The sequence below is a fragment of the Monodon monoceros genome, unplaced genomic scaffold (assembly GCF_005190385.1).
Source record: "Monodon monoceros isolate NGI ecotype Baffin Bay Population unplaced genomic scaffold, NGI_Narwhal_1 Super_Scaffold_21, whole genome shotgun sequence".
In the NCBI taxonomy this organism is placed as follows: domain Eukaryota; kingdom Metazoa; phylum Chordata; class Mammalia; order Artiodactyla; family Monodontidae; genus Monodon; species Monodon monoceros.
This window is the reverse complement of record NW_021703778.1, coordinates 11,560,078-11,587,062: the sequence shown is the minus strand read 5'-3', so window position 1 is coordinate 11,587,062 and position 26,985 is coordinate 11,560,078. Positions and strand designations below refer to the sequence as shown.

Below are 26,985 nucleotides of genomic sequence, written 5' to 3'. Positions count from 1 at the left end.
TCCTCTCCTTCCTTCCTTCTTTCCTTCCTTCCTTCCTTCCTTCCCTCTCTCTCTCTCTCTCTCTCTCTCTCTCTCTCTCTTTCCCTCACAGGAAAGTTGAGAGGTAGCACATGATGTTCAAAGGCAACCTAAAGAAAGTTCAGACCCAAGTTGAATTGCGATGATTACCGTGATTCAACTCCTTCCCTACATGCCAGCCTCTCAGGCACTGGCACTATTTGGTGACATTTATTAAGCCCCCACTGTTCAAAGTCTTGAATGTCCTTCAATTCAGAGAATTAATGTGGGGAGCCGGAAAAGACACCCCGAGAGACAAACAGGATGTTGAACCAAGCTCAGATCTACTCAAGCGTGAGGACTAGTGCTAAGAAGGAGAGGGTAAGAAATGATACTAACTAGATAGCATCTCTTTAGAAAAACTTTATGAATCTAGTGCACTCAAACTGATATCTGAAGAAAGAAAGAGACATAGTCTAGCAGAGGAACAAGGGTAGGGCGACTCAGGTGTCAGGTGCTGCCTTTAAGACCCAAGGCACACCAGCATAAGTATATTCCATGCCCTGAATTGCAATTTTTAAGAAAGTATCCACATACCTGGAACAGGTTAAGAAGGTATGAAATTTGAGTTCATTGACACCTTCAAAAATCTTTTCCACCAAATCCAGGGCAGGGAAAGAGCAGCCTCTGGAAATTTGCAGTTCTCTGAAAGTGTGAAAATAGCAAAAAGACTGTTCATGTTTAAAGGAAGTCTGCCTAAAGCCATGCTTTATATTCACTCTTCTCTGTGAACATCAAACTACTGCCAGGCCTTTGTTCCAGGTTTTCCAAGGAAAGTTGAACACAGGCTGCCACCTGCCATGAGTTGTCCTTAAGGAGGTGGTGTTGGTGTTCGTCAGGACCCCACTCTCCCCTCTACATCCCAGTTGGCAGAGACTGAGCTGAGGCAGGTCCTTGAACAGAGCAAGTGTGTCTGTCTCTCTCCTGTGTGAGAAGGGCCGAGAAGATGGAGTTACCCCTGAGTCATACAGCCCATCACATGGTACCGAGGATGATTTAGAAGAATTGAAGCACTCTGCCTGTATCTGTTACCTTTAGTGGCACAAAAAGTGACCCCTCAAGATGTCAGCCTAAAGAGCAAATATTTATTATCTCACAGGTTTTTGTGTGTTTTTTGCGTTAGGAATCTGGGAGCACTTTAGCTGGGTGGTTCAGGCTCAGGATTTCCTATGAGGTTGCAGTCAACCTGTTGGCCGGGACTGTAGCCACATGAGGCTGGAGGACGTGCTTCCAAGCTCATTCATGTGTTGCTGGCTATTGGTTGAGTATCTCGCTTACTCACCATGTGGGTCTTTCCATAGGCTGTCCCAGCATCCCCACACCATGGCAGCTGGTACTCCCCAGAGTAAGTGAACCGAGAGAGAGACCAAGATGGCAGCCACAGTCTTTTATAACCAATCTTGAAAGTGGCATACCATCACTTCTGCCATATTCTGTTGGTCATCTAGACCAACCTTGGTATAATATAGGAGGGGATTCTAGAAGGGTGTGGATATTAGGGGTGAGAATCATGGGGGCCATCCTGAAGGCTGCCTCCACCATAGTCTAACTGTGCTGAGAACACAGTTGGCCCTGGCGTTTGATATAATGTATATCACGTACCATGTCTTAGCTTAGAGGTCCTGCAGTGTAGTGGCAAGACTAGTGGACTTGGAGTAGAGGAGTTGGAATTCAAGTTCAACTCTGGTAATTATGAATGCTATGTGAATTTGGAATGCTGCTTAACCTTTCTGGATATCTGTTATCTCATCCGACATCTCAGGGTTTTCCTTAATAAGGTCAAAGATATCTTTCAGCTCCAAAATTCCATGCCGCTAAGAAATAGGCTATTTGGGGCATGAATGTTATGAAGGCAATTGTAACAAAATGGGCAATTCTGGTGACAGTTCTCTTACTTCAAAGTAATAAACCAACTGGAGAAATGGCACCTCAGAGCTTCCTTGGACCTTATTTCTTTTTCATTCATGATCCATATTTTATTCTAGTAAGTAAGCCTCACAATAGCATATTTTTATTTTATAATGCTTTAAGATGTAACGTACACATTTTAACGTGCAAGTAAACTCATCTGTAAGCCCCATTAGGAAGATGTTAGGCATGGGAAGCCTTATAGCTCTGGTTTTCCGGTTCCTGGTGGCTGATGTCTACATGGGTGACAGTTTGGCCACTGTCAGGTTAGGTTGCTTCCTGGCACGTGACCCAAATAAATGGATGGAATGCTCATTTATGAAGAAAAGTAGAATTTCAAAGTCTAAAGAGACAGCTGTTAACGGCCTCACGTGTACAGGTGCACTAAGACGAGATGAACAGTGGAGTTCTTTATCTCATGTACTAGCCTGGAGCAAGCAGAGGGCGGGGAGAAGCATCCTGGGATGTCTAAGTCTAAGATGAGACTGGGAAGACCACCACTTGCTTATCTTAAATTCCTTCAACGTGCCAAGCAAACTCTCCTTTCAGGGCCTTTGCGTTTGCCCTGCTCTGGAATCCTTTAGGTCCAGTTCGGTGATCTCCCCTTCAGAGAAGCCTTCTCTGGCCACCAATCTTAAATGGCACCCTTCTCCTGGTAACCATTCTACCCGCATTTTACTATCGCAGAGTGCTTAGCGCTATCTGAAGTCATCTTGCGGGCATACCTGTCTAAGGTGTTCACCTCCAGTAGACTGTAAGCTGAGAGGGGTCACCCGTCCATCCCGCTGCTGCCGTATCCCTGGTGCCTTCAACAGTTCCCAGAGCAGGGTAGGCACTCGAGATATTTGTTAAATGGGTGAATGAACTGGGCAGTCTGGAAAGGTTTGTGGTTTGATGGAGGTCAGTTTCAGGAGATGTCTGGATGGGGATATGAGAGAATATTAACTGGGCCTTTCTCCTCTTCCCTTGGAATCCATAACTAGGGACTGAATCTACGAACACAGGCTCCAAGCATCCCACACACCAAAGATAACCCCCAACAAGTGGAAGCAGACACCTTCCCCAAGGCTTCAGGAAGAACAGGCCCAGCTACTAGAAGCAACAACTGTGTTCCAGGAAGGGGAGAAGAGGAGAGAAGGGTTTCCTGTAGTATCAGGGACTATGCCATTAATGCATTGTGACAGAGCGGCCTCTCCCCTGGAGACAGGAGGGATGCTTTTCCCTTCTTAAAAGCCAAGGGAAGATTGACTTTGAAGAGAAGGGTACTGGCAAGAGGGGAAGACTGGCACCCCTCTCGCTTGCCACCTCTGCTTAGGTGATGGGCCAGCCAATCAGCTTCTGTGCCTGGTTGACCTGGGGAGAGGGAACAGGAGAAAAATGGCAGAGCAAAGCAGAGAAAAGAACTGGCCATGAAGCCAGTGGTCCTTGCAGTGTGTGGGTGGCAAGGATGGGTAAGTTTCTTGCGTGGACCATGGGGGAGGGCAGGCTGGGGCCATCTTGAAAGTTCTCCACTAGCAGACAAGGCTCCCAAGTTTCTAAGAGCATGCATGTATGGGGCTGGGGGTGGGGATGGGGACAGAGGCAGGGGAACGCTGCTGGTAGTGGGAGCTGGGGGGTGGGTGGGTGGAAGAGGCTGAACAAGGGCCTGTTCTCCCATCTCCAGGAACTGTGTAGACCCTGCAAAGTTAGCCAGAAGGTTCAGTCAGGTGTTCAAGAGTCACATTTACACAGTAGATGCTGAGAGCTTGTCCGTGTCAGCCCAAGAAGCAAAGAACGCTACCCGGAGAGATTTCATCTGATCCCTTCTCACTGCCCCAAACCCACTGAGGAGTCAGATTTTGGAGGAGGGTTGGGGTAGAGGGGCCCAGAGGCAGACCGTGTCCCGTCCCCACGGGGTGTCCCTAGAGCCACAGCCCAGCCTGTGCTGGGGGACAGAAGACATGAGATTTTGATTGGATACGAGATTGGCGTTTTAAACCGACCTGGATTTTTTATAGGGGAAAGCGACCAGCAGTCTATAGCATCTAGCAGAGTTGTCATTAAGGGACAGGTGAAAGGTATTTGACAGAGCATGGTGGAAGGCAGGAGCAGAGAAAAAAAGTAATATTGAATATTAAATTAAATATTAAATTTTCAACACTGAGTTCAAACTATCCAGTCGCCTGGTTACAGCAGGAAAGGCAGTTCGATGGACCTTTACTGAGCGAGTCTCTCAAGGCTTTGCTTTTTCTTTGTGTGAACTATCGCTGCTTTTTGTCAGAGGCTAAGGTGACAAGACAGTTTATAAAATCCATGATTCAAGACACACCCTTTAGTACTGCGAATTCAGTTACCTTTCCTTCTTGCACACACCCTCCCCAGCAGAAGACTAAACGCTAATTTTGTGAAAATCATTTTCCTACAGCTTCAAAAGATTTTTTTTAGATCTTTGGGAAAATCATTTTTAAAATTTCAAAGATACTTTTTACTAAAATGGAGTGGCTAGGTTGAGAGAAAAGCACCTCCCTCGTTCCCTCCTTGCTTGATCAATAAATCACCAGGAAAACCCATCAGACTATTCCCAAAAGGGGGGATGTCCTGGGAAGGCATTTCCTGTTGCTGGTGAAAGCTAGTTCAAGGGAGGACCTACTGAAATCCATGTTCGGAACAGCCTGGGTCAGAGGCAACAGTTTGGTTGTTGTTAGCTGAAAGAGAAAGTTTTCTGGAAAGGAATGATAGTTGAAGAAGTTAAAAGTTAACTGTATAGCTTTGGGTTTTACATAATCTGTTTTCAAACGGAAAATACATTTCTTGAATGGTAAAAAAAAAAAAAAAATCAGAAAACACACTTACTTTTATCTGATGACAGTAAACTGGTAAAACTGTCTTGCTTGGACCTCTCTGATCTCTGCTGCCAAGAACCCCTTTCATCTTCCTGATAAAAAGCACTGAGTAGCACCTACACCTGCGAGAGACACTGGAAAGGTTGTGTGTGTGTGTGCGTTACTTCAGATGTAACAAAAATGTAAAGCAAAGCAATGCCGTGTGTGTGTCCTTTTCAGAATTTTGTGGAATTCGAACACTTTGTCATGGTATTTGTGCAGTCGTTCGTTGGTTAACAGCCAAAAGTCAAGGTGTCTTTATTTTTCCTGCAGTTTATACATGAAAAACCCAGCTTGCGATGGAGAGGCCCCTCTCTGCCGGGCATGGGATGGTGATCTTGTAAGGGGCGAGGTACCCTGGCCCTCCCGCCTCAGGGGGCCCGAAGCTCTTTCCACTCTGCCCAACGCTGAAAGCTGTGAACTACTCATTGGCCTTCCATTATATGATAACATCCATCAACAAACCCCTTTCCTCACTGACCGTACTCCCCTCCCTCACACAAAACCAATATTTTCTTTTTTTTAAGTGTTTTACTTCTTTTTATTTTAATTTTATATTGAAGCATAGTTGGCTAAGAATGTTGTGTTAGTTTCAGGTGTACAGCAAAGTGGTTCAGTTATACATATACATGTACCTATTCTTTTTTCAAATTCTTTCCCCATTTAGGTCATTACAGAATATTGAGCAGTGTTCCCTGTGCTATACAGTGGGTCCTTGTTGGTTATCTATTTTATATATAGTTGTGTGCACATGTCAATCCCAAACTCCCTAACTGCCCTTCCCCCCAACTCTTCCCCCCGGTGACCATAAATTTGTTCTCTAAGTCTCTGAGTCTGTTTCTGTTTTATAAATAAGTTCACTTGTATCATTTTTTTTTTAGATTCTGCATGTAAGTGACATCATAGATATTTGTTTCTCTTTGTGACATACTTCACTTAGTATGATAACCTCCAGGTCCATCCACGTTGCTGCAAATGGCATTATTTCATTCTTTTTCATGGCTGAGTAATATTCCATTGTATATATGTACCACATCTTCTTTATTTGTTCATCTGCTGATGGACATTTAGGTTGCTTCCATACCTTGGCTATTATAAACAGCACTGCAGTGAACATTGGGGTGCATGTATTCTTTTGAACCATGTTTTTCTCCAGATGTATACTCAGAAGTAAAACCAATATTTTCTAGTCGTCATTTAGACCCAGGATAGGAATTAGGTTTTATCTCCTTTGATAGTTGCCATCTATTGTTAGAGGATGCTGCGGGTACTGAGCTGAGGAGGATTCTGAGCAGATTCCGGACAGGACTCTGTGGTAAAGAAAAATGTGACGGATGGAAGAAGTCCTGGAGCAGAGGGTGGTAACAGGTTTATGAAACATTTGTCTTCCCTGATGTAGGCGTTGTGTCTTCCCTTAAAACCTCAGACTTTGCTAATGGAGAGACCATTAGGATCCTGATTCTGGAAGACTTTTCTTTCTCAGACTGCTGCTGAAATCGAACCCTTGGAGTCTCTAGGGACATGTACCATAGGGACCTCAAAATTACAAGATTTGAATTGTTATTAGTAATAGTAATAAAAATGTTAGATTATTATTAATAATAGTAATAAAATGAATTCTTATTAATAGTAATAAAAATTATGCCCATCAAGAATTAAGTTTCTACTAGACGCTAGGTAATATGTAGATAGGGACGTAGGTAAGGCTTGCAGAAAGTATGTAATTTGCCCAAGGACACACGCGAGTAGGTAGATAAGCAGGGATTCAGTGCTGAGTTTGTCTGACTAGAGCGCAGCCTCCTTCCAAAGAAAACTTTTCAGCAGGAGCTGAAGTACTGCAGGCCGTTTCATCTGGGCTGCGGAGACCTTTTGTGGAGGGGTGGGCATGTCGAGAAGTCTCTCCCTCTATGGGATCCCTGCATTTTCTTTTTTAAGAGAAACATGGCAGAGTGAAGAGCTGATTACTAAAGAATGAGGTTCCTTTCTGAATGATAAAGGGAGGTGGGAAGAAGGAACCGGCTAACCCAATATATCAGGGTTTCCTGACTCCCCCGCAGAAGCAGAGGGGGCTGCCTCCGTTCAGCCCGTTCACTAGGCCAGTCTCGGGCTCTCCCTGGCCGCTGCCTGACATTATCAGCGTTCACATGTGTTGGCATCCAAGGACACCCTGCATTCCAGAGCACCCCACCTCTCAGTTGCTGGAGAAATCATTCTTCTTTTAAGCAAAGAAAAACCCCACAGTCTAAAGAGGCCGTTTTTCATCTGGACCATCAAACAGCAGCTCTGTAGGTGTATATAAGTCCTCTCTTGGCTGTGCTTGCCAAGCTCGTGATCCAGGGGCTGGAGGGGCATAATTCACGAGATTCCGGCCGCCAGCAGGGCCTGGAACCCGGCAGGAAGGTTGGCCGCTCTAATGAGCTTAGTTAACTCTTCAGAAGCCTGAGATACAGCAACACTTCCAAAGATCCTCCGCATATTGAAGTTTTGTGCTGTGGCCACTTTTATTTTTAGTTACCTTTAAATTAGCAAGGGCATTAAAACTCAGAGCTTTGGGGCAAGAAGGCTCTTGATGAACACGCTACCGCTTCTCATCAGCGCTCGGCACGAAATTTACGAGACCCTTACGGTTTGGGTGGGGCTGGACCTTCCTGACCGCGTTCTGCCACTCTCCTCTCTATTCTGTCTTTTCTGGTCTCTCCTAGAGACTTCCATGGTGCTCTCTGTGTTTATCAGATATGCTTTGCCTCCAGACGTTTGAGTGTGTTTGCTGTTCCTTCTACCTGGAACGTTTTTCCTCTAGGTGCCAGCATGGCTCCTTCTGCCACCTCATTTAGGTCCCCAGAGCATCAGTGTTACCTCATCAGAGACATCTTCCCTAATCTCCAGCCCCTGCCCCCCAAAGCCCACTGCCATCACTCTCTACCCTTTATCCTGCCTTGTTTTGCTTCGCTGCATTTATCAGTCCTTGTTTACAGTTGTCTGCGTGACCAGAAGGCTAACTCCATGAGGACAGGGAATTTATTTTGTTCCCTACTATGTCCCAAAGCCTAGCCATTATTTAATAAATTTTTTAAAAAATCATGGTAAATGGGGGCTTCCCTGGTGGCGCAGTGGTTGAGAGTCCGCCTGCCGATGCAGGGGACACGGGTTCGTGCCCCGGTCCGGGAAGATCCCACATGCCACGGAGCGGCTGGGCCCGTGAGCCATGGCCGCTGAGCCTGCGCGTCCAGAGCCTGTGCTCCGCAACGGGAGAGGCCACAACAGTGTGAGGCCCGTGTACCTCAAAAAAAAATTCATGGTACATGAAGGAACGAAATACTGATCTGGAAAAGATGTTGGTACACAATCAGTCAGCAAGTCGGTCAAATTTTACTGAGGACTTAGCCTATCCTGGGTTCACTGGGCCGTGGTCAGGCATCCTAGATTGCCAGGACTCTTCCAAGGGAGAGGGTGCTTCTCTTAGAAAAATGGGATTAAGTTTCTGTTCTCATTTTGGTCGCCATCTTATTTTCGTGGCAGCCTGTACGTGGCGCTTCTAACGCTGAGCCATTTATAGGCAATAAAGCACCCAACGCTTGTAAAACGGGAAAATCCAAGCTCACTGCATTACTATTTCGCAAGGTAATTTACTAATATTCAAAAGGCTTTAAGGGATTTTTTTCCCCAGAAACAAGCTATACGTAATAGCAATAGTTGAATATATTATGCCAGTTCATCTCTGCTAACCGTGGAAAATGTACAGATTTTGTCCTACTATAGAGGCTATTGGGTCTGGTTATCTGCACATGTTCATGCATTATACAAAATCCCAAACTAAATTTAGAATAACATTTTCCAGTGCTAGTTTGTTTTTGTCCTAAATACAGCAGCGTTGGAAAGACTTTATTTCATTTGCTGCCCTTTTCCTGGCGGCAAGTTGAGACTTCAGAACAGAGAAATGGAGTTGCTTCCGAAAGCAGAGAGGAAGGTGAGAGTCCCACGGGGAACTGGCCTTAGTGTTTGGATGAGCGAGTCTTTTTCAGGTATCTCTGTTCTTTGGGGTTTTTTTTGTTTTTTTTTGTTTTTTTGCGGTACACGGGCCTCTCACTGTTGTGGCCTCTCCCGTTGCGGAGCACAGGCTCCGGACGCGCAGGCTCAGCGACCATGGCTCACGGGCCCAGCCGCTCCGCAGCATGTGGGATCTTCCCAGACCGGGGCACCAACCCGTGTCCCCTGCATCGGCAGTAGGACTCTCAACCACTGCGCCACCAGGGAAGCCCCTGTTGTTTGGTTTTTAAAGGAAACAGAGACACTCTCCCATCTGTCCCCAAGTCCATTGTGTGAAATTTGCCTCGTTTGGGGACTCCGTTATTTTCCTGGCTGTGAAATGGAGAGTCCCTGGGATTTGCAGGAATGTGCTGTCTGGAGACGTTCCCAGGGGAGATTCTTCTTTGGCAGCCTTCCTCATACTACAGTCTGGGGACGAGCGCTCAGTAAATAAGCCCAAATTCCATGACAGAGAGAGGACAAAGGCAGTGGTGAATGGATACAACGGTCAAAAGACACTCTCCACTTCAGTCTTTTTGTTCATATTCTTGCCACCTCTACTGCTATAGGTAACAAAAGGTTGAAGTTGTCACCATCCATTTCTATTCTGACTTGACTAAAGCTGTGTTCATCTAAAAGGTGCCATAAAAACTTGAAGAAAAGTCTGCAAGGTTTGAAAGTTAGAAAAAATTTTAAAAATAGTATGGTTTATAGTTTCATGTCCTCTGGTTGCTCTGACTATAAAACTGCCTTGAAGGGGGGTCCCCGATGGACCTGCTCTTTTCAGGGTAATATCCGTGGAAAAGCGAAGTTCCATTGTTTTCTGAACATCCTCTTTTCTCTCACCTGCATCAGCAAAACTGAGCCTTACCAGCCCGTTTAGGAGAGCTAGAAGCTTAGACTGGCAGGACCAATTTGCCAAACAAGGCGTAACGCAGTTCATTCACTCAGAGACTTCTCTTCGTACCATTGGAACTTCAGAATTATCCTCAGCCGAATTAGGTACCGTTGCAATGTGAGAACTCAAAGAGAAAAGGTTTGTTACTGTCATCGTCATCACCTTCATCATCATTTTGTAGTGAGCTTGTAACACCAAAATATACCGCCCTGACAAGAAAAGTTCCAAGACACATTTTTGTTGAAAAGATCTCATGAGTAGGGGGTATAGTGTGCCTGGAAGGGACTTCGCTAGCCTAGATATTTACAAAAAGCTCAGAGATTCTTTTTAAATAAACAATGTTATTAAAAATTTTAATAAAAAGCATTTGAACTATTTAAAATAAAATACTGTTTTCCCTTCAATAATGATGATCAACATCATAGTCCAAATCATAGCAAATAGCTAAGAGTTATTGAAATCTTCCGACCAACCAGGAGCTGTGGGGAGCAGTTTGCATGCATTGTTTTAATTTAATCCTCACAACATCCTCTGAGGTTGGTGCTATTTTTATCCCTATTTTACCAAAGAGAAGACTGAGGCTTAGAGAGGGCAAGTGACTTGACATAAGTCCTATTGTTGGTTTGTGATGGAATCAAAATTTAAACCCAAAAGAGTTGGCTGCTGTACTGAGTGTGTAATTCACACAGGCTGGTACAGAAAAGAATTGAATAAATTTGACATTCTGGGTTTTTATTGAGAGAGCAGCCATTTGAATGCGATATAAAGGTTTGTTGTGACTTGCCGTGAAGTGGTGAACAAGGAGAAAAGTTTTAAAGGAAAAGCTGTCCAATAATTTGTCTTTCCTAGAGGAGCTGTTTTCCTACTACTACTATACCAAGAAGGTATTCTTTCATGTCCAGATTCATAGAGACAGGATAAATAGCCCGCTCCAGGATTCTGGAAGGCAACAGCTCAGTCACGATTCTGAGAAGCCTGTGTAGTTCTTAGAAGAGCACAAACCCTGGAGCCAAACTCTCTGGCTTCAGGTTCTGGCCCCAATATGTACTGGCTGTGTGACTTCGGGAAAGTTAGTCAGTCTTTCTGTGCCTCCATTTTCTCATCTGTAGAACTGAGACAATAACAGCACCTATTTCAATGAGCTTTTGAGAGGATTTAATGAGTCAACATGTGTCCAGTGGTTAGAGCATACAAGGCACATAGTAAGTACTTAATAAAGGTTGGCTATTACTAGTGCCTACACGGGAATAACCCTCGTTTAAGGCCCGACAGTTGACCAAAGATTTCAGTGCTGTTCATGATTCCCTATCTGTCCACAAGTTCAAACTCAGAATCTCTGTGCATCTTGTTCTTCAAGGTGTTTAGGGTCTATTTATTTGCTACTGTTTTCTCCCTTTGACATGATGCTTCAGACCTGCTTTCACCTTCCTGGCTCATTCTTAAATGAACATGGACTTTTCCTTTGTTCTGCCCCCAAATTAATGTGTCAATGAAGTTAATTAACAAGATCATTCACAGAAGCATAAGACTCAAAAGCTACCGAGACTACTTAGATGATATCATAGGAGTTACAGAGACTAAGGATTCCACTTCTAAACTGATCTGGTTCAACCCTCTATCTAAATGGATGGTTCAACTTTGTCACATTAAAATGTTCTGTAAGAGGTTAACCTCAAAGGAAGCAGGAGACAATTTTGGGTGGTTGAGACTGTTTCGTATATTGATTTTGGTGTTGAACTGTATACATGTATCCAAACTGTCACTAATGAACACACTAACATGTATAAATTTTACTTTATAGAAATTGTCTTTAAAAAATAAAGGAGAGGGCTTCCCTGTTGGCGCAGTGGTTGGGAGTCCACCTGCCAATGCGGGGGACACGGGTTCGTGCCCAGGTCCGGGAGGGTCCCGCATGCCGCGGAGCGGCTGGGCCCGTGAGCCATGGCCGCTGAGCCTGCGTGTCCGGAGCCTGTGCTCTGCAACGAGAGAGGCCACAGCGGTGAGAGGCCCGTGTACTAAAAAATAAAATAAAAAATAAAGGAGAAATGACAACAATAAAAAAAAATATTCTGTAGCCATTCAAAGTGGAAAGTGATTCTAAAAACGGAATTTTTCCTAGATAATTCTAAAATTTAAAAAGCTTAAAATATGGCCTGGTTCATAGGAAATACTTAATAAATATCGACCAATTTATTGATATTGGTGTTAGCATTAGTTTGAGTAACTCAAGTCTTCTGCCTCCCAAGCCTGTGACTACAAGAAAGTCATATCACCTTTTAAATGTCCAATATGATGCCTGAGCTGCGTGGATTTGCCATGAGATTACCAATTTCCATGTACCCCTCAGGCATTTCTGAACATCCCGTCGGGGCTTTCGTGTACCCTCAGGACCACATCCCTTGTGACATACATCACATTCTACTAGTTGTAGACACCGTGGCCTCAGCCTTGGTAGCCCACCATGGAAATGTCCCATCTCTGGGCCTGGTTGTTCTTTGCAAGGTCACTGTCAACTCCACCGCTACCCTGCCTCTGAAGAAGGGACTCACGGCCCAGCAGGGGCAGGACCTCACTGTGAATGGAGACAGGCTTCCTGGGCATTCCATGGAAATGTAAGGGCAGTTCGACGAGGGGCACAAATTATTGTCACTACTCCTGCTCAAGAGTCCCCAGGGCTTCCCTGGTGGCGCAGTGGTTGAGAGTCCGCCTGCCGATGCAGGGGACACGGGTTCGTGCCCCGGTCCGGGAGGATCCCACATACCGCGGAGCGGCTGGGCCCGTGGGCCATGGCCACCGAGCCTGCGCGTCCGGATCCTGTGCTCCGCAGCGAGAGAGGCCACCACAGTGAGAGGGCCGCGTACTGCAAAAAAAAAAAAAAAAAAGAGTCCCCAGACCCAGGCGTTTCCAGGTCTGCTAGCTCCAGTCTTGCTGCCGTGTGACCTGGCTAGATCTACGCTCATCACAGGGTGTACGCCAGGCATCTCCATGTCTCAGAGTGCACACCAAACCACCACCAGAGCCTAGGAGAGAGGAGGACACCCCCATTCCCCCCAGCACCCCTCCATCACACGCCTGCAGCCTCATGCACGCCCACACACCCAATTTCCTGTCACAGAAAATGATTCTTCCAGAAGATTGAAGAGCAAGGATTCCACTTCCTACTTAGTAAAACCACATCCTCCTAAGAAGAGGGTGTTCTTGCCTCCCCCAAGCAAATAATTTACATCAGAACATACTGTTTCAAACTAGTACATTTGGGTTACAGCTCTGCTAAAATATTTAAGTTGCGTAATCAGACCACTTAATATCTCACTCTGAAATACCTGCATTTGGGCACTTCTTTAGTACTACTTTTTTGTCTTTCCCTTGCTTACATTTCGTTGGTTAAAAAGCCCATTGTCTGTCCCAAGGTTAAATTCAAGTCTCTAAGATTCTATAAACTGTTTATAACTTGAATTGATCAAATTAATTTGATTTTAAAGCTTAGCGTACAATTTCAGGGAATCCCTTGAGAAGGGACAAATAGGTACGTACCCACCCACAAACGCACATATGCATGCAGAATAATTAAAAGTAGGGAGAGAATATTGAGGATTTGATGTGCTATCCCTTAAAAGGTATCACTACAAACTTCTTCACAGGGCGATGGGTTAGTGGGATCTTCCAACAGTTTATTTGGGAGGAGATGGTGACTTTGACAAGGTGGGAGCAGTGGAGGAGGGGGAAGGGTCACATTTGGGATATATTTTCAAGATAGTGTTAAAAGATGTTACTGTGTAAATTGGATATGGGATGTTAGGAGGTGAAAAGTGATTTTGATTTTGTGGAATATTATTCAACTATAAAAAAGAAGGAAATTCGGCAACAGTAACAGTATTGGGAGAAAAGGCTCACACGTGCCTTATAGGATCATCTCATAAGATCAGATCTGTTTGGAACTGTTATGGAAGATGTCCACATGCAGGTGAGTAATGTGCCACAAGCCAAGGCAGGCTTGGGGCTACCAGAAGCTGGAAGAGGTAAGGAAAGATTCTTCCTTAGAAGCTTTGGAGGGATTACGGCCCTGCCGACAGCTTGATTTCAGACTTCTAGCCTCCAGAATTGGAAAAAAACAAATTTATCTTGTTCTAAGCCACACAGTTCGCTATAATTTGTTACAGCAGCCCTAGGAAACTAATACAGGAGCTATAGACATTTATGACATATTACACATATATGTGTAAATCTGTGTAATAAAGGTATTCTACTACTTTTACAAATATCTCAAAGGATGGCATTTAAAAAAATCTCAACTCAGGGCTTCCCTGGTGGCGCAGTGGTTGAGAGTCCGCCTGCCGATGCAGGGGACACGGGTTCATGCCCCGGTCCGGGAAGAACCCACATGCCGCGGAGCAGCTGGGCCCGGGAGCCATGGCCGCTGAGCCTGCGCCTCCGGAGCCTGTGCTCCGCAACGGGAGAGGCCACAACAGTGAGAGGCAATCTCAACTCAGAAAAAAAATGCACAAAATCCAGATCAATGCCCATATTTATTTTTTCCCCAGGTAGTTAGCTTTAAGGTGGTGGCAGAGGCTAGCTCCCCTTGACTTACAGTGAACAGTGTTGAGGAGTCAGGACCGTTATCTCAGAAGATGCCCTGTGAAGCAAAATCTGAGCGCTGTGTTCACGGAAGTGATGCCATATGTCGGCTGATTAACAAGTTGTCAGAATATTAGAAATTCTCGTCTGATTGCAAGAAGGAGCATCTGTTTGCTAAATCTTTTATCTAATATGTGTACAGATAAGTACAGGTTTGGCACTTTTCCTAAATATCAGATATAAATTTGTGCAGTATTTAGCCTTCAGAGAGTGACACTGATGTACCGCTGGCGTTTAAGATATTTCTTCTCAGGAAAGCAAATGGAGTAAGGCCAGTGAGACAAAGTGTACACTTAAGAGTTATTATGAGTCATTCATAATTGTTTCACCGTTTTATCTCACATCATCTCCTACAACTAATGTTGCCTTGAGTGTCACTTGCATAGTAATTAAGGAAAAAATAAAGATTACATCTTCTTTAGAACTATTTATTGCTTTATGTATTGATAGAATTTAATAATGCCTTCTATTTACAAAGCAACTTACAGTTTACAAATGCTTCAGTAAGGTTGCTCCCAACCCTGTAAGGATGACAATTAATCGTATCCCCATTTCACAGATAAAGAATCTGCAGTTGAAATGAGGTAAATCAATCCATCTGGCTTGGAAGTGATAGAACCAGGACATGCAGCCTGGTCTTTTGAGCTCCACCGCTGCACCACCTGCAAATTCCCATATGTAGAAGTTCAGGAGCAGGTTGTGGGTACAATAACAGGATCTAGTTAGGGTGAAATTCTGGGGTTTTCCTTTGCACCTTTTTACACCCCCTCCCCCCCTTGATTCAATCAGCCACCATATAATAGATTGTTCTATTCTAATTCTAGCAAGTAGATTCTGTTGAGGAGGAAAAAAAGACTTTTCCTCTACCCTCTTAGGTTCAGTGTGTGGGGTCTGCAAATTTAATTGACAGAAAAAAAAAACAGATTAAGAGGAAAAAGGAATATAAATTTTATTAATATTTTACATGCATGAGATTTCTCAGAAAAGAAGTGACATTCAAAGAAGTGGTGAGACTCAGGGACTTATATACCATTTTAACAAACACTCTCTTTCCTTTGTTTGGGCTTCGAGGGTTGATAAATTGTGGGAAAGTGACTAGAAAATACATGGGGGAAACTAATGGAAGATAAGGGTTATTTTAGTAAGGTTTGTTTATGCAGACTCACCTCAGTGCTGACTGTCTCCAGTGATGAGAGTTGCTCTCCTCTTCCTGGTACAGGAATGGGGGACCCCTTCACAAAGGGAAGTTTATGCCCTGCTTTTAGGTCGAAAGGGGGAGGGCAGAGAGTTCCTTCTGCAGCTATTTCTCAATTGCCTTCAGCTCAAAATAATCCTTATGCCAAAGTGGCATATTTGGAGGTGGCATGTTCTGACTCCCTTCATTAACTTCAAGGACCTCTACAGTCGGGCCCTTCCCTATATTTCCAGTCATATCCCCAACCACTCAATTTCTGAACCTTCTTTTCAGCAAAGTGCTTCACTTCTTGCCCTAGACTTCCCTTCCTCTGAACTCGTGCTCCTACTTGTGTATCTGTCTACAATGCCATTTTCCCTCCTCCCCTTCTTTCCAACATTACCCATCCTTCAGCACAAGATCAAAGTAATTTTCCTATTTTAATACCTCCTCTGACCTCCAGCCACGTCAGGTAGCTGCCTCTTCGAACCATTTTGGGCTCTCGTTGTCTGAGGAATACATCTGACAGTCTGTCATTTAGTCCTTCAGATTTTCCGTGGTTGTTTGAACAGTTACATAAATCATCTCTTGTTATTTAACTTCTCACACTTTGCTCCCTTTTGTCTCTTTAACCTCAATTCTGGTTCTCTCCCCTTGCTCTCTGTATCCTGGAGTATTGCTTTGCAAAGTGTGAGCCAAAAACAGTCTGCATCAAAATCTCCGGAGTTCTTGTTGAAAGGTAGATTCTGGGACTGATCATGGATCTGCCAGTTCACTTCCCAGGTGATTCTTCTGCACGGTGAAGTTTATGAATCACTGATTTAGAGAGCACGTCATTCATTAATGCATTCATTCAACAACTATTTGAGCACAAAGTAGATGCTAGGTACCTGGGATGCAACAGTGGTTGAGGCAGACAGGGTCTTTGTTATCTTGGAATTTGTAACCTAGTTTGGGAACCAGACAACGAACAAGGACATGAAAGTATGATGTGGGTTACAAAGGAGAGCTGTAAAGACAGCTCTAAGAGGGGACTTGCAGGGGCAAGGGTCAGGGACTACTTACCTGAGGATGTGGAGTTGATATGTGAAGGAAGAGGAGGATCTGACTAGAAGAAGAAAGAGAGGGAGAAAGGAAGAGGCAGAAGGAATAGCACGTATGAAGCTCTGAGATGCGTAAGAGTGTGGCCTCCTCTTTGGAGGGACGGGGAGTGTCATGACCTGAGTTCTCGAGCACAAGGGGGGAGTGACAGGAGGGACAGCCCGAGAGGTACCAAGTGGCCAGATCATGCAGGACCTTAAGGCTAAAGAGTTTGGAACTTATCCTAAGAGCAGAAGGAAGCCATCAGAGATAAGTTTTGTCTTTCCGATCGTTTTGGTTCTGGAATGGAGCAAGCGTGTACCTGCAGAGGCCGATCGGGAAGCTTCTGCAAATGTCTAAGACAGGGAAGATGATGCGTTTGTCCAGGGTGGTAGCGGTAGGGTGGATTCAAATGGTACTTAGGAGATGGATAAAGTAGAATTTAGTTACTAATAGTATACTGGGGTGAAAGAAAGGGAAATGTAAGGGATGCCCTTCATTTTTGTTTTGGTAACAGTTGTCAAAGCCTTGTATCACTAGAGAGGACCAGGGCATGAGGATAAAATTACAAGTTCAATTCCAGGTATACAGATTTTGAAATACTAGTGAAATATTCAGGTGGCCCCAGTCATGTACTTTTTCATATTTCTCATGGAAGAGGTGTAATTTAAGTGGGCTTTGAGAGAATCGTGGAAATAATTAGTACCAATGGGGATCCAGTTAGAAGACCACAAATATGTTTTTCCATCAAAGGGGTTTCTTTGGGCTTCCCTGGTGGCACAGTGGTTGAGAGTCCACCTGCCGATGCAGGGGACACGGGTTCGTGCCCTGGTCTGGGAAGATCCCACATGCCGCGGAGCGGCTGGGCCCGTGAGCCATGGCCGCTGAGCCTGCGCATCCGGAGCCTGTGCTCCGCAACGGGAGAAGCCACAACAGTGAGAGGCCCGTGTACCGGAAAAAAAAAAAAGGGGGGGGGAGTTCTTTGTGTCTTTCTTACTTGGTATTTGGTGTTGAGCTGAGTTCTATATTTTTTCAGTTCATCTTCAGAAGTGACTCATTTCTCCAAGGAGATTATGATGGCTTTGTTTATTTGCTTTTAATTTTGTTTTGTTTTGTTTAGGAAGTGGTTTGGCTCTTTGCATGTATTTGTTGGTTCCTTTGGTTGAGGACAAGCTTAATAAAGATGTGCATGTTCTTTAAAGTTAATCTGTAAATACAGCCTGTATTTTTCTTAAGGTAGCATATTAACTAGTTACAGATGAGCTCAAATATACTGGAAGATCTGAGAGAACTTCCATGAAGAGAACAAATGAAAACAAGGGGTCTATCATTTTGTACCAACATTGTAGTGCTGCTGGTGAAAATTCAGGTCCCGTGAGAGATTTTAGGAGACTGTTTGTAAGAGAGAGCTGGTCTTTGATGTACTTCAGTTGTGCAATGCTTTAAATTTGATATGATTATTCAAATATAGCCTAATTTCCAAGAAAGAGAGGATAATGGAAGGCTGTGGATTCTCCTTCTACCCTCTAATCTTCCTCCCCTTTTTCTGTTCATCATTGGCTTCTCATTTATCTTCACAAAGAGAATAAGGAATAAAGAAGCAATGGGGCTAAATTACTCTTTTTGTCTTAAAAATAATAACCCCCAAATCATTATTCTCTGAGTTTCAAAAATTACACAAAAGGCTTTAAACTAAGCATGCATGTAAAAATAGGTCATTTGGTTGGTCCTGCATTCCAGGATGAGAAATCTCCACACACAATTCCTGAGCAATGCTCATCTGGCCTCTATTTGGTTATTCTTAGTGGCAGCGAGCTCCCCCTCTATTTTAGGAATCAACAAACTTTGTTACTAAATCCAGTTAGACAGAGGATCTTTCCTAGAATGAATCAAAATGAGCCCACTTGCTGACACTGGTTCTGCACCTCACAGCAACACAGAGTAAATCTATTTTGTGTTTCACGTGACAGCCTTTCAAATGTATTAAGACAACTGCCGTGTCTCCACAAGCCTTCTCTTCTGCAAACGAAATAGCTCCAATTCTCTCAAATACATTTCTTGCAAGGCTCAGTTTCTACATCATTCACATTCTTTATAACAATGTCTGTCCTCTGGGCCCTCTCCAAGGGCAGTCACCCCCTTCTAAGTGAGAGCCACACTGACCAGGGAGGGACACGTCTGGCAGGACGGCTGCCACTTACTTGTTCTTGTGCTTATGTTCAATGACAGACACTTCCGTTTTCAACAGAGGACAATTAGTAGAGACCCAGGGCTGCGTGGGATGCATGTTGTTTTTCGAACTCTGAGGCATTCCACAGGTAGGTGGAATATTTACATTTGGTTTGTAACGGAGTGGTTTTTCACTTGTGGGACTTGAAATGTGCTGATGAATCCCAGTGGAATGACTCGGTAATAAATGGGAGGGACTTTAAATTCTATCAGAGTAAAATGGGAAGATATTTGCCTTTTTCACTTTTTATGTAGCAGTTGTACCTTAATCTGCTTTTAGGCACAGCTGTTATGACAGATGTTCGTTTTAGATGCTATCTTTTTTTTTCTTAGTATACCTAGGAAAATTCTTTTCATGAAGAGATGTTTCTGAAAGCCCAGATCTTTTTTCTAATGCAAATAAGCTTCCATTTGTATAGCATATTCAGTCTGTCACCCACACTGACTAAGCACCTTCCAACCTTCCAATGGCACAGTCTGCTACTCCAAGTCATGGAGGCCTCACATGGAACCAGCGCTTCTCCCCGGCTTCAGGAAACTTGCCATGTCCTGACTGCTGTCCGCGCAGGCTTCCAGCTAATGGGGAGGTCACTGGCCAAAAGAGTAGATTTGATGGGAACAGGAAAGTTGGTCCCATAGCTGGGAGTATTAGGCTCAGAGCCAGGAGCAGCATAACATTGGTGTTTTTCCTAATTAGACTCCTTTTTGGATGTGGGGCCCTAGCCCCACCGATAGTCACTAAAACAAGAAGTAAATCACAGCTGTGCTGCTGCAGCCTGCTCTTGGTTGGTGGAGGGGCAAAAACTATATTACCTCAGAGAAAAAAGTGTTTCTCTCATTACCTACTGTATATAATATAGATACATGTACCATTTATAAAACAGGCGTTCCTATATGCAAAAAGAGAAAGAGACACGTGCTGTATAGTATTTTTCAAATCACTGACCTAAAATGAAACAGGAGACCCTCAAGAAGAGGTTGCCCTTCCAACCTCTGGTCTCCATTTATTTATGATCTAAAAGGGGACATTCTTGGCTCAAGAGTAGACTCCTGGGATCACCATTTACCCAACTGTCACTAATGTGAAAGTCTTCACACTTGCACTGTGTGCCCATAAAACCACAGGTAAGATCCCAATTTTGAGTAATATCGATGCCCCCAGAAGATATGCCACGTGTTAACCCTACAGTATAAGGAATTCCAGTTGAAGTAACTTACAAGTGCATATACCAGGACACTACTCAGTCCTGCTCTTTGGTTGGTAAAATTTTAGTTAGAATCCCCTCCAAGACATTCTCTCTTTAGCATTCTCCTTGGAAGTCCTGAAGCTCTTCCTTGTAACTGTTATTTTATTATTTTTTATTTATCTTAAAAAGTAACCTGTAGTAATGTTATTCAGCCATGATAAAGAAAGAAATCCTGCCTCTTGCAACTACACGTATGGATCTTGAGGGCTTTATGCTAAGTGGAATAAGCTAGACAGAGAAAGGCAAATACTGTATGATCTCACTTATATGTGGAACCTAAAAAAGCCACACTCAAAGGAACAGAGAGTAGAATGGTGGTTACCAGGCACTGGGATGAGGGAAATGAGGAGGTGTTGTTAAAGGTACCAACTTACAACTAGAAGATGAATAAGTCCTGGAGATCTAATGCACAGCACAGTGATTACAGTCAACAATACCGTATCATAAACTGCCAAGTTGCTGAGAGACTAGATCCTTAAATGTTCTCACCACAAAAAAAGTAGTGATAATTATGTGAGGGTAGTGCAATGGTGGTAGTCATATTGCAATATATAAATATATCAACTCAGCATGGTGTACACCTTATATCTTACACAATGTTATATGTCAATTACATCTCAATTAAAAAATTAAAGAAAAAACATAACCTGTACACATGATTTTAAAAATTCAGAGTACTAATCCGTACATCTATTACCTGATTTACTAGCTTTAAGGAATGCCTTTTGACCCTCGATGTGAAAAACAAAGAAATCAACATATGTACTCTAACTTCTATTCTCTCTCCCCTCCACTTTCCAATACATGTTAGCAACATTGTTAAATTCAGTGGCCGTTGTTCAGAAAATTTATGTTCTGAAATTGTAATTTTTAGTACCAGATGGATTCTGTCCTCAAGGCAGCTCTTTGACTCCAGTTTTTTCAATCTTCTCTTAGATGACTGGGGTTTGCTCTTCCAATATTTCTGCAAAAGGGCTTACCGAAGTTGTTTACCTGAATTCTTAAAGTTGAAAATCCTTTGCCTTTCTGCCTGAATGACAGTGCTGAGTGTAAAATTCTCGAGTCACACTTGGCATTTCTGAATCCTTTGTGCTATCACCCTCTACCTTCCAGAGTTGACTTCCTCTCATGATTTATTTGATATGCATCCATTTTTTTCTTAGTCTACCTTTCAACCTGTACATGGAAGTCTTATTTCAGAAAAGCTTCTTGAGTGATGTCTGGATAGAATTATACCTTTTTCCCTTCCTTGGTCTTCTCCAGAGATACCTATTATTTACAAGTTGGATCTCTTTGCTTTTCCTCAGCTATGATTTTTTTGTCTAATCACTTTTCACCCTTTTTTCCCCAGTTCATTTTACTCTGTTTTCTCAACTCTACACTATGACTCAGATTGTGTTTCCAGCATCAAAACCTCCTCCTCTTTTCTTCTTCCAGCGTTGTCTCAGTTCTAGGATAGCTTTATTTATGTGCCTTTGAAACTTTCCTCACAACCCTGACCTCTGCCCACTGTCTTTAGGATCTGTTCCTAAACAGTTTCTGTTTTCTTTTTTAAAGAATAAGAAGTGGATTTGATTTTATTTTTTTAATATTTATTCATTTATTTGGTTGCACCGGGTCTTAGTTGCAGCAGGCAGTCTCCTTAGTTGTGGCTCGCCAGCTCCTTAGTTGCAGCACGCGGGCTCTTTAGTTGTGGCATGGGTGTGGGATCTAGTTCCCTGACCGGGGATCGAACCCAGACCCTCTGCATTGGGAGCACAGAGTCCTATCCACTGAGCCACCAGGGAAGTCCCCATAAACAGTTTCTGAAAACTTGATTATGGATCCAATTTTTCACTCAGTTTTTCCTAACCTGAGCTTCCTCCAGAGTCACAGCATTGTGTGTTCACTAAGCCTCTTTCTCTCATTCTTTTCTTTTTTGTATTTGCTCACACAACTTTTGTAGCTGACTGAGCTAGTCAAAATTAACCTCTTCACAGTTTTTCCCGCACCCCAAACCTCACCTCCCAGGTCATCTATTTCCTTTCTCATTCTGGAAGATCCAGCTTCTAGAAAATATCACTGTCTCTCTGTGTCTGTCTCCTTTCACTAATTAATACATTCTTTGCCTTTTAGCTGTCGCTTCTCTAATTAATACATTCTGTACTTTTTAACTGTTTCCACCCAGTTATGAAGGAAACCCTATCAGAGAGAAAAGAGAAGTACCACCCTTGGGAACTCAAGGGTGTAACCCTGAGGGAGGTGACCTCATCTTAAAAATAAGGCAATATTTTTATTCAACTCCATAATATCTGTGTTTGTTTTCAATGTTTGTTTGAAGTGTTGTAACTTACTTTGCTATTAAATTACTTAATTCCCCTACCCCACCTCTAATCTTTGAGTAAAATTGAAGCCTCAAAGAGACAAGCCATAATAATAATAATGAGGTTTCAAGAACTTTCTAGGATGCCACTGGGGGATCCCCAGGAGTATGAGGATCACAGCCATGAATAAATAACATGTTTAAAAGGATCCCTCATTTGCATCTTTCAGTCCCTGGCCTCTGGCACAGTACCAGGTGCAGATTTGGCAGTCAGTAATTGTTTGTGGAATTGACTGGCATTGAAGTTGCAAGATTTCTTCACTCCATTCGGTAGCTGCTGCCTATTCTGGCTGGTTCTTTGGTGCTTTTCTAACTAAAATGCAATCCTCCTTCGTCCTGAAGGAAAGATGGAGGTGGGGCCTTAAAGAATCAATTGTAACGTGTGTTTATACTTTGATTATCAGGAGTCAGCTATTGAAGTAGGTGTTTTCTGGTGGCTCCTTCCGGCCTCAAGGAGACCAGACACTGTCTTGAGTACAGTGTCTTGAGGACTTGAAGGAGTACAGTGGACTTGGGAGCCTGGGCTCTGCAGTCAAACTGCCTGATTGCGAACCCTGGCATTACCCTGGTATCTGTGGGTTTCCTAGTTGACCTGTCAAGGCTTCATTTTCCTCATGTGTAGTACGGGGCTGATAATGAGACCTACCTCATCAGGTTGTTGAAAGGGATAAATGATGCCACCTATGAAAACGTTCAACATAAATCCTGAGACAAAGTCTGCACTCATTAAAAGGCAGATGTTCTTACTACTAGTTGACTGAAGGGGTAGAGAAATCACAGCATGAGCCCAAAACAGTTCATCTAAAAATACTTTGAAAATGTGACCCAGAGACTAGGAAGCGGCTCTGGACAATAGTTAATTGCCTTGGTGTAAAATTCCAAAATTCCCACGATGAATATAATAATTTAAAGTATTTTGGCACTCTCCACCCGTCTGCCATACACACATGCACATACACGCTTAACCAGCAATAGTAAAATAGTAGGGGAAGGTTTTGCCTAGTAGAGAAAGGTCTTACGCTGCAGCCATTTTTCATCCTTTTCTTCTGAAGCCAGAACTTCCCAGAACAGTTTGGTGTGCATGGGATGCGGAACCACCTAGCTCGTGGTAGACTGGTGAGCAGCCTCGGACTCCCGCAGCTTTAGAAGTTAGCTTTAGAAGTTAGCTTTAGAGCTTTCCCGCGGCAGGATTGCCCTGGCTGACAAACATAAGGAGCCCCAAAGTTTCTCCTACCCACAGATTTCCCCATTCCCCCATATGTCCTGGGAAAGCCCAGCGCTATCTAGGAATTCCAGAATTAGAATGCGCTACTGAAGGTGTCATATTTAAGGGTAGGAAGGCTGCTGACTAGTTATTTTTTTTAACATCTTCCCATCCTTTGGCATCTACTCCAGGAAACGCCAGCCAGAGCTCTCTGATTAGGTACCATATGGATAGAATTCTATAAGAAAACACTGTATAATCTGTATCATTTAAGTGCTCTGGTGAACAGGTGATTTCACTGTAAGGAAAGGATCACAAGCACATTGGTTTGGCCTGCTGTCTTATTAAAAAGTTATCAGGCAACCTTGAACCACTATTTTTTTCCTAGCACAGTTTTATTCTGTTGAATGTGATTTAAAGACCTGCATTTTTACCTGATTGATTTGGTCAGGAGTAAGAAACATTTAATGCACAGAATAGAAAAGTTTTTCATTCAAGAGAGGTATTTATGGTTTTGAAATTCCTGTAAAAGAAATCCAGATGGTGATCAAAGACCAAAGCAGTGAAATAGTCATTGTGACCTCATTTTCCAAAGACATCTCCACAAGGTTAAGTGCTTCACATCCGCCTGTTCATGGCCCAGGCTTCTAAGCGAAGCATATTGGAGACAGGTGACATGGGGCCATGCTAGGGTCCTCCAACCAGAGCTAAAGGTCACACCCAGATGAGGATTAGCAAGATCCCTAAAGGCCTGGAGAAAACCATAGGGTCTAATGAATTCATTCTGTGTTTGTGACCAGAAGTGATGTAACAATGGCTCGGGTAGTGCCTTCCTCAAGACTTTGGGAAGCTTACCCTGATAATGGCTAAAAAGCTCTAGCTGCAAAAATCCCTCAGGTAACTTTCCCTTAGTCTCAGACAAACCTTACAGCTCTGGTTTTATTGAAATCCTGTGGATTTACCTTGTTACCAAATCAGACTTAGGTCTGCTCATCCACCATGCAGTAAAGCCAATTTACTGACACCAGATTGTGGTGAAAGTACAGCATTTATTGCAGGGCCAGCAAGGAGTCTGGGCAGCTCATGCTCAAAAGACCTAAACTCCCCAGTGGTTTTCAGGGAAGCGTTTTTAAAGGCAACGTTTGGGATGAGGGCTGCAGGGTGCCTTCTTCTGATTGGCTGGTGGTGAGGTAACAGGGTGATGTTTCAGGAATGTTCATCATCAGCCTTGTGGTGTCAACAGTCTGGGGTGTAAGTGCTTGTGCTCAGCTTGTAGTCAGCATCCTCTACCTGGAGGGGGCCGGGAGGTGTCTTTGGTTCCTACAGAACAACTCAAAGATATCCTTCAGATTGTTATGTGTATCCCTTGAGGAGGAACTAGGACTCTCTTTTTTTTTTTTTTTTTTTCTTTTGCGGTACGTGGGCCTCTCACTGCCGTGGCCTCTCCCGTTGCGGAGCACAGGCTCCGGACGCGCAGGCTCAGCGGCCATGGCTCACGGGCCTAGCCGCTCCGCGGCATGTGGGATCCTCCCAGACCGGGGCACGAACCCGCATCCCCTGTATCGGCAGGCGGACTCTCAACCACTGCACCACCAGGGAAGCCCTAGGACTCTCTTTTATTGCTGAAGTGTTGTTATTACTTTTCTTGTTTAAACTGATTTTCCTTTGTTTCTGCATTCCCTCACTTCCCTAATTAGTTACTGACTGTGCCTGCTCTTTGGAACTCAGGAAGGGCCTAGGAGACTAAAGCCTTTTTCTACAAACAAGAAATGGGGATATATTTCAGGAAAGTAGACCCCTTCCAGGGCCTGAGAGTGGGCTCTTGTCTAACCCTTGGAAATGAATTGTCAGAGGAGACACACGTGCTGGCCAAGCAAGAGACTTTATTGGGAAGAGGCGCCCAAGTGGAGAGCAGCAGGGTGAGGGAACCCAGGAGGACTGCTCTGCCACATGGCTCGCAGTCTCGGGTTTTATGGTGATGGGGTTAGTTTCTGGGTTGTCTCTGGCCAGTCATGTTGTTTGGCACAGAGTCTGACTCAGGGTCCTTCCTGGTGGTATGCGCATCGCTCAGCCAAGATGGATTCCAGCAAGGATTCTGGGAGGTTGGTTGGACATATGGACTGGCATCTTCTCTCTCCTTTTGACCTTTCCCAAATTCTTCCGGCGGGTGGTAGCTTGTGAGTTCCGCATTACTTACCAGGACCTCCTGTTATAAGATAACTCATGCAAGTGGTTACTATCGGGCCTGGCCAGGGCCAGCAGTTTTGGTCAGTGGTTCCCCTAAAAGATAAGGATGGACTTTTGTACCCGGAGGGCCCTGCGGGGTCCTGCTTATTTTCCATCTGGAGAGAGTATTGGCTATGAAGCAGTAGAGGTCTGTTACAAGATTTTGTGCCAGTGACCAGTTTAAACAGCCCCTTGGCAGTGTCCCTCCAGGATCTAAATGCTGAGCCCTATGTAGACAGGAGGGTCTTGGCTGTCGTATGGATCGCCTTCTGTCCTGATGGGTTATAAATACAGCATGAGAAACTCCTTCCTCATCTTCTCCACCATCAGGTCACATAATATTTGTCTTCCTTTAGCTACAGGGGAGAATTCTCTAAATCGTTGCCATATAACCTGAACAAGAACGATGGTTTAAGTTGTCTCTCCTTGAGGAAATAAGTATGCTGCTAGCTGCCCTAATCCAAATAGCTCTGTCTGTGTCAACAGTAGATGAGAAAAAATGTTCTATCCTTAACATTTGAAGGGTGAGAGCAGATCTCAGCTCTCAAGAAAGGGCATTTCTTTTGTCTTGGTGGTTCCTCCCTCTTCTGTGTTTTCTTCACAAAAAGAATAGTCACATATGTGCACTTTGGTTTGTTGATTTAAAGAGAATTTTTACACTTGGTTAGAAAAAAAATGAGAGGCTTATACCACAAAAGAAATTCGAGCAGAGTCAGCATCGCCTGGAAGTAGTTTTGGGGCTCTACAGGTGGAAGTGAGCTTGAATGCCAGCTCCTCCTCTTCCTAAGGATGGGAGCTTGGTCGAGCTAATGAATATCTTGTTTCCTCATTTGCAAAATAATAATAATAGTAATACCTTCTTCCTAGGACTGTAGGGAGGATTAAATATGAAAGCACATTTAAAGAGTTTAGAACAATGACTAACACATGCTAAGGGATAGTTTGTGATTTTAAAAAGACCCCACTTTACTTACCCAAGTTCTGAACAAATTAAGCGTAAGACAAAAGGAGACTAAAATACTGGGGACTTCCCCGGTGGTGCAGTGGTTAAGAATCCTCCTGCCAATACAGGGGACAA

At 43.9% G+C, this 26,985-nt stretch overlaps 1 protein-coding gene across 2 annotated transcripts in view; it reads left to right on the top strand.

The window, feature by feature from the left end:
- The window catches only part of KIAA1217 (KIAA1217 ortholog), a 774,831-nt gene that overhangs the window by 406,604 nt on the left and 341,242 nt on the right, over positions 1–26,985 (top strand). Inside the window, exon 1 of one of the 2 annotated variants that reach the window (XM_029236746.1) lies at positions 18,898–18,957. The exons of the other annotated variant lie outside the window; for it this stretch is intronic. Within the exon in view, the coding sequence (XP_029092579.1) occupies positions 18,921–18,957 (37 nt within the window). The 5' untranslated portion in view covers positions 18,898–18,920. Of the gene's footprint in view, positions 1–18,897; positions 18,958–26,985 lie in introns of those variants that run through there. 2 annotated transcript variants of the gene reach the window in all.